Source organism: Physella acuta, unplaced genomic scaffold, assembly GCF_028476545.2.
Source record: "Physella acuta isolate Inbredline_101_S28 unplaced genomic scaffold, ASM2847654v3 ptg000058l, whole genome shotgun sequence".
NCBI classification, from domain to species: domain Eukaryota; kingdom Metazoa; phylum Mollusca; class Gastropoda; family Physidae; genus Physella; species Physella acuta.
This window is the reverse complement of record NW_026731578.1, coordinates 220,696-236,652: the sequence shown is the minus strand read 5'-3', so window position 1 is coordinate 236,652 and position 15,957 is coordinate 220,696. Positions and strand designations below refer to the sequence as shown.

Below are 15,957 nucleotides of genomic sequence, written 5' to 3'. Positions count from 1 at the left end.
GCTCACTCAACCACTCAGTTGTTGACATGAGATTTAAAATCACGGGCCTATTTTTGTAGCGTGTGCTCCATTTTGACAGACACTTAAGTGATGAGCGTCAGAGGCGGGTCCTGTTGTCTCCTAGAGAAGGGGAGGGGGGGGGGGTCACCGACATGCGATGTTTTGTTTTAACTTAACCATCCTTACATTCAGCTGTTCAACGAAAAGTAAACAACTAAAACATTAGCATAAGCGACCCCAGTAATGTAAAATAACAAAAGTAACTACACCAGTAACTGCAGCATACGCCAGCCATTGTGTCCACTATTCCACACTACAACATAACATGGTAACCAAGTACACTTTAGTATACCAGTAACAGCAGCAAACACCAGCCAATGTGTACACTACTCCACACTACAACATAACATGGTAACCAAGTACACTTTAGTACACCAGTAACTGCAGCAAACACCAGCCATTGTGTACACTACTCCACACTACAACATAACATGGTAACCAAGTACACTTTAGTACACCAGTAACTGCAGCAAACACCCGCCATTGTGTACACTACTCCACACTACAACATAACATGGTAACCAAGTACACTTTAGTACACCAGTAACTGCAGCAAACACCAGCCATTGTGTACACTACTCCACACTACAACATAACATGGTAACCAAGTACACTTTAGTACACCAGTAACTGCAGCAAACACCAGCCATTGTGTACACTACTCCACACTACAACATAACATGGTAACCAAGTACACTTTAGTACACCAGTAACTGCAGCAAACACCAGCCATTGTGTACACTACTCCACACTACAACATAACATGGTAACCAAATACACTTTAGTACACCAGTAACTGCAGCAAACACCAGCCATTGTGTACACCACTCCACACTACAACATAACATGGTAACCAAGTACACTTTAGTACACCAGTAACTGCAGCAAAACTACTCCACACTACAACATAACATGGTAACCAAGTACACTTTAGTACACCAGTAACTGCAGCAAACACCAGCCATTGTGTACACCACTCCACACTACAACATAACATGGTAACCAAGTACAATTTAGTACACCAGTAACTGCAGCAAAACTACTCCACACTACAACATAACATGGTAACCAAGTACACTTTAGTACACCAGTAACTGCAGCAAACACCAGCCAATGTGTACACTACTCCACACTACAACATAGCATGGTGGTTCAGATTGGTCAGGCCTGGATACATGCAGCGGTACAGCGGTGGTACAGCGGCGGTACAGTGGGGGTACAGCGGCGGTACAGCGGCGGTACAGTGGGGGTACAGCGGCGGTACAGCGGCGGTACAGTGGGGGTACAGCGGCGGTACAGCGGCGGTACAACGTTTAAAGTTAGCCTTCTAATGTCGTGTTACAGATATACTTGGGGTATATGAAGTAACGAATTTGATTTCTACCAGTCAACCCACCTGAAGATCCTCAGTTCTATACCTTCATGGATTTATATTCCATGAAAACTGTAACAATTCTGAAACAAATATTTTCGTAGTTGACTCAACTGCAAAAAAAAAAGTCAGTGTTTATAACTAAGTTTCTACTGTTTAGATTTTAGAACTTGTAGGATTTTTGTCCATGTGTCCTATCGGCCTCGGTGTGATGATGTGTTATGTAGAGCGACGTTTACGTGTGGTGTATGGCTTGGTTGATGTGTCGTGTACAACTTTGTATGATGATGTAGGACACGTGACACTGATGTTGGAGCACTAAGCCAGGCCCAGTGGAGTAGCTCGAGCGGAAACCGATCTTTGAGACAAGCGCGCGCATCAACGGGGTGGTGCCGCTCTACTTACACGTCAAGTGTGTAGTGTGCCAGCTCGTGTCAGTTTCTTAATGAGGCGGCCATCTTGGTTTTTGTTGGTTTTGTTTGCTACATTTTGTAAGATTTTTGTAAGTGTTAATGTTATTGTTGATTTCGTTGTCTGTCCGTCCGTCCGCCCGCCCGTCTGTCACTCTGTCTATCTGTCTGTCACTCTGTATTTCTGTCTGTATCTCTGTATGACTATTGTAGGCTCTCTAATTTGAGAGTACCAAGAATAAAATTATGTTTAATAGCTTCAAATAATGAAAATAAAGCCGGAGAGGATTCCCCTATACTTTCCAAGATAAATAAATTCTGATGTTTAATTGAAATAATTAGTTCACTTAGTTATAGAAGAAATTTCGTCCACCTAACTTAAGCGGTACTGAAGTTATCGGCTTTTGGGTAATGGAGGTATAGTAAGTACAACTTCCGGTTATAGGGAATCGCTATAAACTAGATACAGATCTACACAATAAGTGAAATAATATTCATACATAAAATTACTTTAACATAACTGAAATGGCACTCAAATTATCAAAAACACACAGTCCGACAGGCATAAATTTGCTAAATTATGTTTTTTTCCGACTCAGGGAAGTGTAAAAAGCAGAGATTTCCAACTTTGTGTGTGTGTGCATGATTACAACAATTCCTCTATACTTTGTATACGAGAAAGTACAAATTTATTGCAATTTATTTCTGTTATACTAAACTTTGCCATTGTATTTAGTGAAAAACTGAGTTAAATATTAATCTTGCAAATCCAAGTGTTATTTCTGCACTTATCTAATTTTCTCTTATTTCTTTTAATTCCCTTTTCGAAGCTGAAGGCCCATAGGGTCAGAACTATGCCCAGCCTCCTTTACGTTCCGTAAGGTGAGTAAGTTACTCACCAGAGTCGGGTAGACTCGGCGACAGACTTGTTTTACTGACTAGACCCGGATTTGAACCTCGAGACTCTCGGGTTAGCAGTCTAGCGCTCTATCGCTAGGCCACGCCGTACCATGTTTATTTCCTTTTCCGGCTCTTGACCTGCTGTTTTAGTGGCCTGCGCTTTTCTCAATGACATGTCAACTTCAAAACATCACAACTGCGTGCTATCACAAGGTGGGGGAACTACCTCAAAACATCCTTGATCTCATCTAAAATGTGTATTCATAACAAATATTATATTAAAAATGTGGTGTAGTCATAACAAATATTATATTTAAAAAATGGGGTAGTCATCAAAACATACATCAAACACTGTGTTAGGTGTTTATAACCAGTGTTTCTTCCAGACTTTTTTCTCCGGGGGGGGGGGGGACCTTGAAATTTTAGTGTTGGGGTGGGTGGGTGGGGCGGACACTGTTAAAAAGTATATGTTTACTATATAATAAATTCCATTTCGTTCGGGGGGGGGGGGGCAGTAGACTTTCTTCTCTGCCCCCCCCCTCCCCCCTCCCGTCGAAGATAAGAGATGCCTGGGAGAAACGCTGTTTATAACTGTTTATGATATTGCTTATGTTACTGCCTGTCTGCCTGTCTGTCTGTCTGCCTGCCTGTCCGTCTGTCTGTCTGCATGTCTGTCTGTATGTTTGTTTGCCTGCCTGTCTGCCTACCGGTCCGTCCGTCCGTCTGTCTCTCTGTCTGTCTGTCCGTCTATCCATCTGTCCGTCTGTCCGTCCGTCCGTCCGTCTGCCTGTCTGTCTGACTTCATGCCCGTCTTTGTTTCTGTCTGTCATCAATACTTTTAATTAGCCTTAAAACACTTGTATTTCAAACAGTAACTTAGTGGTCTGATAACACATATCTATCTATATATATAATTCTCTTCTTGGAGACGATAGACAACACCAAGCTGTAAGCGCGCTCCCTACCACCCCACCCCTACATGGTCTGGTGAGCTGTGGTTCACGCTAAATGTTTACAATCGTAGAGTCGTGTTTAGTGACGACTATTAGGGGCAGATAATTTAGTTTGAAACAATTTTAAACTTAGGGGAGGTAACTAAGAGAAGTTTACTTTCACGGGGGGGGGGGGGGAGGGGGTGTGGGGTAGGGGTTGGGGGAAAGGAGGGGGTTATCGTCCTTAACGAACTACTGATAGTGTTTTAAAGCAAATATTTTCAGTGGCAGCGTTGGTACTGTCGAATTCACAAATTATGAATTACTGAAAAGTAGAAAATAAAACAACTAAATAGCGGCGTATGATACGCCGCGGGTCGGCTCGTATACTTAATTTCTGAAAAAGGGCCAATTTTTATGAAGAGAGGTAATAGAGAATTCGAATTTGTTAGTAGCGTTTTTATCAGTCATCTCCCTTGAGTTCTTTTCACATGTAAAACAATAAGAGTTGGATTTGCGTGACTTTTGCACTGTTGTTTCATGTGTGGTTGGTTTGTGCCACGAGATTCAGATATTTTTTTTTAATCCTATTCTTTTTGTACTATGTTACCTACTTGATTAAAAAAGGAGGGGTAGGGGGAGGCCGTGTCAAGTCATAGAACCGTTATATACGCCTCTCTAGGGATGTGGGTGGTGGGTACTGACCGAAGAACGTCTGCCCAAAAGTAAACTTTTAAGGAACAAAATTCGTGTATAAAATGAAAAAAAAAATAGACCGCCCTCTTTTTTGCTTTGCTAGCGGTAACTGACAAAGTAAGAGTGCAATGTAAAAAGTCTAAAATATAATGTATGTGTCTTTGGGGCATTTTGTCGTGAACCCAGGTTGGTGGTGCATGTTTTTCTTACATACTGTTGCAAGGGGAAAGGTGGGTCCAGGTGTCATATTTTTGTTATACATCACGACCTTAGAGATGACAATACCATATGTGTGACTAGGTTCATACGGCAAGTAACCGATGACTGCCTGCTTCACACTTGTCCATTTTAAAATATCACTACATGAACGTACCGCGGCAACCTTACACCAACATCCACAATTACTTCGACCCCACAACCTGCCCCCCCCCCCCACACACCTGCACCCACACTTACCTACGATCACCACACCACCTGCCCACACACCCACACTTACCTTCTACCCCACCACCTGCCCCCACACACACCTGCACCCACACTTACCTACGATCACCACTCCACCTCCACCCACACTTACCTACAATCACCACACCACCTGCCCACACACCCACACTTACCTACGATCACCATACCACCTGTCCACACACCCACACTTACCTACGATCACCACTTCACCTACACCCACACTTACCTACGATCACCACTCCACCTGTCCACACACCCACACTTACCTACGATCACCACTTCACCTACACCCACACTTACCTACGATCACCACTTCACCTACACCCACACTTACCTACGATCACCACTCCACCTGTCCACACACCCACACTTACCTACGATCACCACTCCACCTGTCCACACACCCAAACTTACCTAGCGATCACCACACCACCTGCCCACACACCCACACTTACCTACGATCACCACTCCACCTGTCCACACACCCACACTTACCTACGATCACCACTTCACCTACACCCACACTTGCCTAGGATCACCACACCACCTGCCCACACATCTACCTGCACCCGCACCGGCTAATCTCACATGAGCAGTTGACAGTTTACTTTAAGCATCTCTAGGGGGGGGGGGTACTACTCAATTAACTTAACTAGGCTTAATAATAGTGAACACATCTTTTGCTTGGCGATGCACTTTTTATTATTATTATTCCTAATAAAGTACCGTGTAATATTTTGCCTATTAGAACATTTTATTTTTTTTAAAAAAACGTAATTGTGCCTAGTTAATTTTTTTTATTTCGTCATGTAATAACTTGTAGATCTAGTTAGATTTTGCCTAAATCTGCATTTATTTCTCACACTGTTTTGGTATTTTAGTCTTAGAACAAAAGCGTTACAAAAATGACATGAGCGATTAGGTGACCTTGAAATTATGGGACGTATTTACATTGAACTTAAAAGACATTTTAAATACCATTTATTTTTTTAAATTAATTTATTTTAACTCAAATAATTAAAGTACTTGTATTTTATCGCTTTAATTTCTATCAGTTGTGCAGAAAAATCTGTTATTTGTTAGTAAACAGAAATAATTTCCGTGTCACATGACTATAGTGTTTACGTCGCTACACGCGAGACAATCTAGAAAGCGACCAATCAGATGCAACTCGTACTGAAGATTGTAAACACGTTCCAGGTCTAACCAAGCGACTAGCACAATCTGTTACATTTTTTGTTTGAAAAGCTTATAGATTTTGTTGACCAGTGCACATACTTTTTGGATATACTATTTTTAATTTGACTTTATAATTTAGTGCAAGGGATTCGTATTATCTGCAAAAAATGTCTGCAGAAATGGAAGTGGTATCAGAATCTCTTCAAGATGGCGTTTCAGTGGACATGGTAAATGGTATTGACGATGAAAGCATTGACGGACTTCGTGAATTATCTAAAGATTTGTCATCACGTCCCATTAGGAAAGCTAAAAGACAATTGGGGAGACTTAGTCCCGGTAAAGAAGTAGGACCAGAAGGAGCAGCTGCTTTGGCTAAGAAGGCATTGCCTCTCGCTAAAAATAGTAGGAAATCTCGAGACGGAAGAGGCCGAGGTCTCCCGAAGAAAGGTTTATCGTCACGTGCTTTTTACGTTTGCTTTAAGCTCTAATCTAGACTCTCAATATTGAAATCAAATTAGATCTACAAGTTTCTTTAAGAGTCAAAGCTACCAACATTTGACCTAGCCCCCTTTTATTACAGATATTGATATTGAAATATTTTGTCATTTTTTAATAAAAAAAACCTTATCATTTATGTTAAGCCTAGCTAGAAAAACAATTAAATTAATAGGGCCTCCCCAGGGCCCCATATCAGACAAGTATCAGTAAAAAAGAGAGAGTAGACCCATTCATTATTTGTTATATTGCCTAAATATATTTAAATATTAAATAGGCCTATAGGCTAATAATAAAAATTAGGGAGTAGGTTCTAAATTATATTATACAGACTATGTCTAGGCATAGACTGCAAAAATAAGAAAGTGATCCAAGTCTTTAATAAATAGAAATGTAGCCAATAGCCTAAAGTATTTATTAAATGGCAATAAATAGCCATAAACTCAAAAAATTATTTTCAAGTTCTCTGGATTTGCAACTTTTATAACTTTGATTCTAAAAACATAAAATTTCTGAATTATTTTCATGCTTAAGCATTTAAAAAAAAATTTAAACATCTGTTTTGATGACTAAATCTTTAAAAAAAGCACAATTTTTGTCCATGTCATAAATATGATGTAGGCCTAATGATTCTTGTCAACTTGGTGAAGTTCATTATATTTTTTTGAACCACGTAACTTAGATATGCAGTGTTTATTTGCAATTTTGGTGATATAAATAAATAAAAGCAATTTGTTTGAGGTTCTTTTAAATTTTGTTTAGTTACCCAAGCTACTAAAATCATCAATTAGGCCTATAGGCTACCCAATCTTTAGTATAAGTGACAAAAACCTCACAAAAATGTTTTTTATACGCCACACACAATTTAAAAAAAAATAATGAGCTTGTTTACTTGTTTTAAGACTATTCTTGATGTTGTTTGTTTTAGGCTTAACACAGTCAATAAGAATAGGAATTAATTAGATGACGATACTACTAGTAGTACTCTAGAAATAGATCTTACCTTAACAACACATAGGACTACCAAACTAAATTCTTGTTTCAAGAATTTATGCTTGGTCTTTATTTTATACATTTTATTATGATTGTACTACTAAAAAAAATAATATATTACTTTGTAAATAGGTTCCCAAATAATCTATAAATCAAGGGTCTTTTATTTACAAAATGCACCTATAAAACCCCGACCCATAACAATGTGTGACATAAAAAATAATAATTCAATTAGACAATGGACCAGACGTAATAACATTTTATTCATAACAAATTTGTACTTACTGTAGGTGGAGCTGGAGGAAAAGGGGTGTGGGGGAAGCCTGGAGAGGAAGTCCAAGAAGATGGCCACTGCCAAGATTCACATGATCCAAATTATGATTCTGAAAGCGAGGTGAGCAGCTGGTGATTTCTTTTGTTAGCTGAGTACCATTAAATTTACCATTAGAGTATTTACATTAATTTAGCAACAGTATCAGTGACTGTCATCTCATGGATGTATAATATTTTCCTTCACATTTTCAGGAGGAGTATTTGATAGAAGAAATAGACCCTGAGGTTACACTAGAAGAGTTAGAAAAAGTTTTAGAGCCTGCAATATTAGAATATTATGAAAGTAACAACTCAACAGAATTCATTGTAAGTCCTAGTAATTTATATCAAGTTAATTAGAGTTTGTTAGCCGTGTGTTTGTACCTGAAATGATGTTTCATTTACATGTTTTGCTCATTATTTTATTAATTTTTTTTTTTTTTAAAGTTAAAAGATTTAATTAATTTATAAAGTTGTTAGTTGAAATAAATTTTCCTGACTTGACTTAGTTTTCTAATCTTGTTGATTAAAATTTTCAGAGTTCATTGACAGACCTAAATATTGGTGAAAAGAAGCCAAGAATAGTAGAGTATATGATAAGCAAAGCAATAGATCACAAGCCTGCACAATGTGAGATGACATCTGTTCTGCTGTCAGATCTCTATGGCCGTGTGCTGCAACACGAACACATTATTGAAGGCTTTAATGACATTCTTGACAAACTTTCAGATCTTGTTTTAGATGCTCCTCATGCACCAGAGGTTGGTTTTGCACTCTTAATAGTATTTTATTTTTAGAATCAATCACATAACTATAACTGGTTTGGTTCAGTAATAATGTAGTAAGTATTTCTATCAATCCATATACTGGAGTTAACTTGCATGACTGGATGGGGGTGATAGTTAACCCTAGAATCAGTTTTGGTGGTAATTCTTAAAGTATTACAACTTTGTCTTTCTCATGTAACAAGTTTAGTGTCATTAGCTGGGGTACCTAATGTATGATTTATCAGAGGGGCCCCGTATATTCATCCTCAGGTTGTTGGAAAGTTTTTGGCAAGAGCTGTTGCGGATGATTGCTTGCCCCCTAGATACATCCAGTCACACAAAGGAAAAGTAGACTGCAAAACAAGCCAGTAAGTGCTCGCATTATATTGTTTATTACTCTGATTATTTTCATCTAATCAGCTTCTATGATGTATTGTGAAATGTATTTTTCATGCTTTTTTTCCATTGCTTGATTGTTTAACAGTAGTTATATTGTTTTTAGAGAAGCATTGTTGAAAGCTGATACACTGCTTACACAGAAACATGGCATTGTCAGACTTGATAACATCTGGGGCACTGGTGGTGGATTACGTCCTGTTAAATATCTTGTCAAACAGGTATTTTCATGATTTCACATGCACCTTTTTCAAATTAAAAAAAACTTCTTTAATCCAACACAAATTTTCTATGGGGAAAATGTCACTCCAGATTATATTCAGTTAAAAAACTCCACCCTTTTATTTTTTAAAGTTCTTTTACAAAAGCTGAATTTTTATCAGTTATTTGCCTATGTATCTACTACATTTTACAGGTGCTACAATTTAAAATCTTTAAAAACCAGAATTATTTTTTCCTAAAGCATAATGACATCTAATGAGAAATTGATTTAAAACCCACGCATTATTGACATAAGCTAACCATACTTGAAAGTCCTGCACACGTAAGAATTAAAGTTATAATCTATTTATTTCTTATTCATTGATAATTAAAGTACAGTCATTTTTCTATTAAAATTATGAATTGGATTTGTATTCCAATAAATACTTTAATTTTGGTTATTTAATGTGCTGATGTAACTGTTTAGACACTGCAGATAATTTGCTTTGGGACCGATTTAATGAAAGTTTCTATGAAAATATGAGAAAACTAGAAAAAGTAAAAACAACTAAAAAAATAAGTGATAATATTAATTAGCTATGCGATTTAAATATTAGATTCAGCAAAACAAAGAATTAAATTGAGAAAATATTAAAGGCTAGACGAGTTGTTGGGTAATGCAGGCAGGCTGATTGAAAGCACTAATGAGTTACTCTGGTCTCAAAGATTTAATAAATATATAATTTTATGGCTACAGATGGTTGTGCTTATTTGTTTTAGCTTAAGTTACTAGATTGACTTAGGGTTGACACATTCTAAGTTATTGATGTATAGTTAGATGTTACATTAATTTATGACAAAGGTAATATAAATTAAAGAGAAACTTACAACTATGTGACACCTCATAAATACTAAAGGCTGTATAATTATTTTATTGTAAGCTTGTGCTGAAGGTTGTGTAGTATGAAAATTATCATTTTGAAATTTCAACCCCAAAAAATATGCACCATAAGGGTATTGGAGAAATTCTTTGGGTGATCAGCTACATGCATTATATATGTTTTTCAGTCTTAATGTTTTATTTATCCATCTTTGTTTTGAAATAGCTTTCATGCACACTAATAAATCTTTCTGCTTAAATATTGGTTAAACCAGCTGTTTTTGTCAATCATAAAATCCTACCACGTCCTTAATTCCTCCTATATTTTGTGTGTGTAGATGGTGATGCTTCTGAAAGAGTATCTGTCATCTGGGGACATAGATGAAGCCACTAGGTGTTTGACTGAATTAGATGTTCCCCACTTCCATCATGAGCTTGTGTATGAGGTAAGTTTCTGTCAAGTCTGGAATATTTGGGTGAAATAAACAAGATTTGTATTTATTTTACTGTTCATTTTTACTTTCTCGTATATACGTAGTATAGAGAAAGTATTGTAATCGTGCAAAAAAAAAAATCGAGATTTTTACAAATCTCGACGTTTTACACCTCACTGATACGGAAAAACATAATTTTGCAATCTTGTCCGTATGTCTGTGTGTGTGTCTGTGTGTCTGTCTGTGTGTAAACACGATAACTTGAGTACCGTTACAGCTAGGTTGATGAAATTTCATATATAAGTATTATATCAAAATCGTAGATCCGTATCAACTTTTGAGCGATTTCCGACAACCGGAAGTGGTACTTTTTCTACTTTGAATTTTTCAAAAGCCTATAACTTGAGTACTATTTCAGATAGATAAATGAAATTTCACATGTAAGTAAAAGATCTAATTCTCTACCTTCTGTTAAATTTTGAGTAATTTCCGTTGACCGGAAGTAGTAATTTACGCTACTTCCGATTTCTCAAAAAACTAATGTAAATTTTTAAAGTACTAATAATATTGCGCACTATTATGCACTTTTTTATTTAGCGTTCACTTGGAGTGCAACTCTTTTGTCTACGAGACTTTATTCTATTTTTAAAACTTTAAGTATTTAAAATAGATTAAAAATCATGTCTATAGCCCGAGTTCCCATCCCCTGTTGTTTTATATAAGAATATTCGAGAAAGTTTAGGGGAGATCACTCCCGGTTTATTTATACAGGCAGTAAATATGGTGTTTTACTAGGTTTTTTTCACTATCAAGACGGTAAATATGGTGTTTTACTGTTTTTTGTTCACTATCCAAGCAGTAAATACGGTGTTTTACGGTTTTTTTTCACTATACAGGCAGTAAATACGGTGTTTTACGGTTTTTTGTTCACTATCCAAGCAGTAAATACGGTGTTTTACGTTTTTTTTTCACTATACAGGCAGTAAATATGGTGTTTTACGGTTTTTTGTTCACTATCCAAGCAGTAAATACGGTGTTTTACGGTTTTTTTCACTATACAGGCAGTAAATATGGTGTTTTACTGTTTTTTTCACTATACAGGCAGTAAATTTGGTGTTTTACTGTTTTTTTCACTATACAGGCAGTAAATACTGTGTTTTACTGTTTTTTAGCGCAATTTCCATTCTGGAGAATTGCGTTTATTAACTCGTCATTTCTGGGAATGGATGGATGAATGAATGTATGGATGAATGTGTGTCCGGGCTTTAAGTCGTATCTCCTCCTCAACGAAGCAATAACGATGACTAGTTCCAAAAGCAATTATGTTAAGCAAGTTACGAGAATGAGCATAGGCCATAAAAATTCCGGGTTTCTTTCATGTATTTCCCTGAAAAGCCAAAAAACTTCGAAAAAAAGTCAGTTTTTGGCCCATATCTCGGCAACCAGACCACTTAGCGACTTGAAACATGTACCAATCGATTCCTGCCATAATTTAGAACAATATTGCCGAAGAAAGTTTTCAAAAATATCCTCTCGTTCGGTCACAAATTTTAAAATTACATAAACACCTACAAACCGATCGTTCTTCTAGCTAGAACGCACCCCAGCAATATACGTCAGAGCTATTTTTAGATAACATAAGGAAATTGCGCATAAATGTCACTAGACTTTTTTAATTAACTTGTTTCACTATACAGGCAGTAAATACGGTGTTTTACTGTTTTTTCACTATACAGGCAGTAAATATGGTGTTTTACTGTTTTTTTTCACTATACAGGCAGTAAATATGGTGTTTTACTGGTTTTTTTTTCACTATACAGGAAGTAAATACTGTGTTTTACTGTTTTTTTCACCATACAGGCAGTAAATACAGTGTTTTTCTGTTTTTTTCACTATACAGGCAGTAAATATGGTGTTTTACTTTTTTTTTCACTATCCAGGCAGTAAATATGGTGTTTTACTATTTTTTTCACTATCCAGGCAGTAAATATGGTGTTTTACTGTTTTTTTTTCACTATACAGGCAGTAAATATGGTGTTTTACTTTTTTTTTTCACTATACAGGCAGTAAATATGGTGTTTTACTGTTTTTTTTTCACTATACAAGCAGTAAATATGGTGTTTTACTGTTTTTTTTTCACTATACAGGCAGTAAATATGGTGTTTTACTGTTTTTTTTTCACTATACAGGCAGTAAATACGGTGTTTTACTGTTTTTTTTTCACTATACAGGCAGTAAATATGGTGTTTTACTGTTTTTTTTCACTATACAGGCAGTAAATATGGTGTTTTACTGTTTTTTGTTCACTACCCAATCAGTAAATACTGTGTTTTACTGTTTTTTTTCACTATCCAGGCAGTAAATATAGTTTTTTTTTCACTATCCAGGCAGTAAATATGGTGTTTTACTGTTGTTTTTCACTATACAGGCAGTAAATATGGTGTTTTACTGTTGTTTTTCACTATCCAGGCAGTAAATATGGTGTTGGAAAAATCAACGGACAGGGCAGCTGAGATGATGGCCAGACTTTTAAAATCCCTTGCTGAAGCTATTATCATAACACCTGACCAGCTCAACCAGGTATGTTTTCACCAAGACCTCTAACCACTTTTAAAATCCCTTGCTGAAGCTATTATCATAACACCTGACCAGCTCAACCAGGTATGTTTTCACCAAGACCTCTAACCACCTTTAGAGCAAGTTGTATGTTTTCATCACTATAGATACCCTTGTGTCTCTGCTCAAATGCAAGCCTCAACAGCAGAGAGCTGCAAACAGAAATAAAAGAAAGGATGGTTCAGTTTTAACATAAACATCTGTGTGTGTTTATCTGTGTAAAAATAGTTATTGAATGGAAGTTTTTATTTTCCTCAGGGCTTTCGTCGAATCTTTGAGAATGTGTCTGACATTTGCTTGGATGTTCCAAATGCCTATACTTTGCTTGACAAATTTGCTACAATCTGCCATAGAGATGGTATCATTGGCATTGATATTCTTAACGATGTTCCTCAGAGGTTGGTCATTACTTCAAAAAATATCTTATTTACATTGTTTTTCTACTGAAAATCTGTAGTCAAATTAACCCTTTTGCTACATACATTTGCCCAGTTGTTTTTTTAAGTGAATGATCAGTAAATGCCTGGTAAAAGGGTTAATAACTAGTCCAATGGTGGTTTTCAAACCATCCTAAATGAGAGCATTTTCTGTAAATTGTATTTTGATGTTAGCTCATAATTGTCTATTTCCAGGGGCCGCAAGCGTTTTGTGTCAGAAGGTGATGGTGGTAAGGTCAAAAGTTCATGAGTGACAGCCAAGTGTACAAGACTGACTGACCATTTCTTGGAATGAAGCTCAAGGGCATTTTTGTTTTGGGAGTGTTTGTTAACCCCAGTCTAACCACTGGGGGTGTTGTGTCAGTTATATGAGGTCACCAAAGTATTCTAGCAAGTTTAAATCCTGCTGGCAAAAGTTTGCCATTCATTGACCTAGAAAATATTTCTCAATTTATGCAAAGTCAACCTTTTAAGTGAATCTAAAATAAAAATGTTTGGTAACTAACCACAATGTTTTAATTGGTGTTATACCAGATTCAAGCAATTGTTAGACAAGGAAATTCCCTTTTTAAAAAAAATCTATATAGCTAAAGAGCTAGTGGAAGGTTAGTGGAATATGATGACACAGAAACCATAAGTGATTAAACAAGATGGAGTGTCCGTCCTTTGTTAAAATGTAATTATGGATTGAAAAAATTTTACTGTATCTTTTAAACCACATTGTAATCAATCAAAAAATTGTTCTCTTATTACTGTAGAACTAGAGTTTTTAGGTATGCTTAACTATGGGTGCTTGTTTTAAAATTTTCCTATAATTTAGAAGTCATTGATCTTATAATTTTACTCTCTTTCTTTGTTTTAAGCAAAGTATTTGAGAACGAGTGTGGTGGTTTTAACATATTCTATTGTTTGAAGTATCTGTCTCACACCTTCCCCTCCCAGTGGGCTAGCAAGTTTATCTGGAGATGTCCAGTCCTTTGTTTACTTTTAACCACATTGGTGTGACTACATTCTTTTGATGGTGATGGGAATAGTTCATTCAAATTTGAAAGAAAAAAAATATTACTGCATAATTTTGGTGATGAAGTTGCCCTTCCTAAAAAGTATTTTAAAATAATCGACAATGCATTGAGCGTACTTTGTTAGTTGATAAACTTTGAGTATTTCAAATGTTTTCTTCCAATAGTAGACCACAGTGATCTTGGTGTCTATTGCATCTGTGTATGTATAAAGTTCATTTTGTTTGAGGTTAGATGTTTGTATATAGTTGAGAGTAGATTTGATTTGACCTCTGGTTCCTCTCTCCTTGTCTTAGTACATTTTTTTCATCCTCTTGTTGGCTACATGTGCAAGCTTTTCTATTTTACTGTGTATGAAATCCTTTGCTCCATCACTTATGTTTCAAACATGTCTGATCAATTGGGTTGGAAACTGTTAGCATGTTTTAATGATGAATTAAGAGTGAGTTTTTTGAAAATAAATTGACCTCTGTGCTAGTTCATCATAATTTTTTTATGTAGTTGCAACACACTTATGTGAGCATGAAATTAGCATATTATATAATTCATAATAGCACAATTTTATTGTTATATTTTTTGGGTGTTTTTCAAGGACTTCTCTTTCATAATGTTTAACTTAGTTTTTTCGGAGTGATGGCCTCCTTCATTTTTTACCCACAGAATCAGTATTCAAGTTCTGTTTTAATTTTAGTGATATGAAAATGTATAAAATAGTTTTGTTGATAAAATTGTTGCTTCACCATTTTTAAAAATGTGTGGAAATGATGTTTATGTGTGGGTAATACACACTGTAAGCTTTAACTTTCCTAACTCAGTAACTGCCTCAGTTGTTCTAGATCACAAGTTTTATATAGATACAAATGCTATCTATGTAATATCTTATGTTTACTCCCAATTAACACTGGCTTTAGTAAATGTGACATTTAATGCCATAAAAGTGTGGTCCAAAGTTTAGTCGACTGAAATGTGGGTAAACAACAACAACGAGGAAACATGGCCAGTTGGTTAAACTGAAAATAGGCTCTCTGTTAAATTACTGTAGTGTTTTTTTTTTGTTCCAACAAATTATAGTTCCAAAAGGTTTCTATATGCAAACTGTGAGATGTTTTATTAGATGAATTCTAGTTGCTGTTACAGTGGAGGGTTGCTCAAGCTTACAAATCAGTAGTCATTCAACATTTGGGTATGGTCAAAATAACCTAATAGAAAAGCTCTAGACTATATTAGCATGAGATATTGTGCATATGGTAATGGCTGGAAGGTGACTTGAGAACTCTCCCAAATTAAAAGTAACTTTGTGTCATCATTTCTTTTAATACATATTCATTTTGGAGTTTGGTCATAAATAAAATGTGAGACAATTTGGGTTGTGTTTGCTTTGATATACATTTAT

At 36.1% G+C, this 15,957-nt stretch overlaps 1 protein-coding gene across 2 annotated transcripts; it reads left to right on the top strand.

Annotated features, from left to right (window-relative positions):
- The first annotated feature begins 5,978 nt into the window (after positions 1-5,978).
- Positions 5,979-15,927, top strand: LOC131947861 (programmed cell death protein 4). Of its 2 annotated transcripts, none has more exons than XM_059309240.1 (10): positions 5,979-6,461; positions 7,793-7,896; positions 8,028-8,141; positions 8,354-8,575; positions 8,852-8,949; positions 9,084-9,198; positions 10,397-10,504; positions 12,962-13,072; positions 13,367-13,506; positions 13,741-15,927. In XM_059309240.1, the coding sequence occupies exons 1-10, from the start codon at positions 6,182-6,184 to the stop codon at positions 13,793-13,795; spliced, it is 1,347 nt and encodes a 448-aa protein (XP_059165223.1). In that variant the 5' UTR covers positions 5,979-6,181; the 3' UTR covers positions 13,796-15,927. The 2 variants fall into 2 exon arrangements, with proteins under 2 accessions (XP_059165223.1, XP_059165232.1); XM_059309249.1 differs by having other exon boundaries at positions 13,720-15,927.
- The last annotated feature ends 30 nt before the right edge of the window (positions 15,928-15,957 follow it).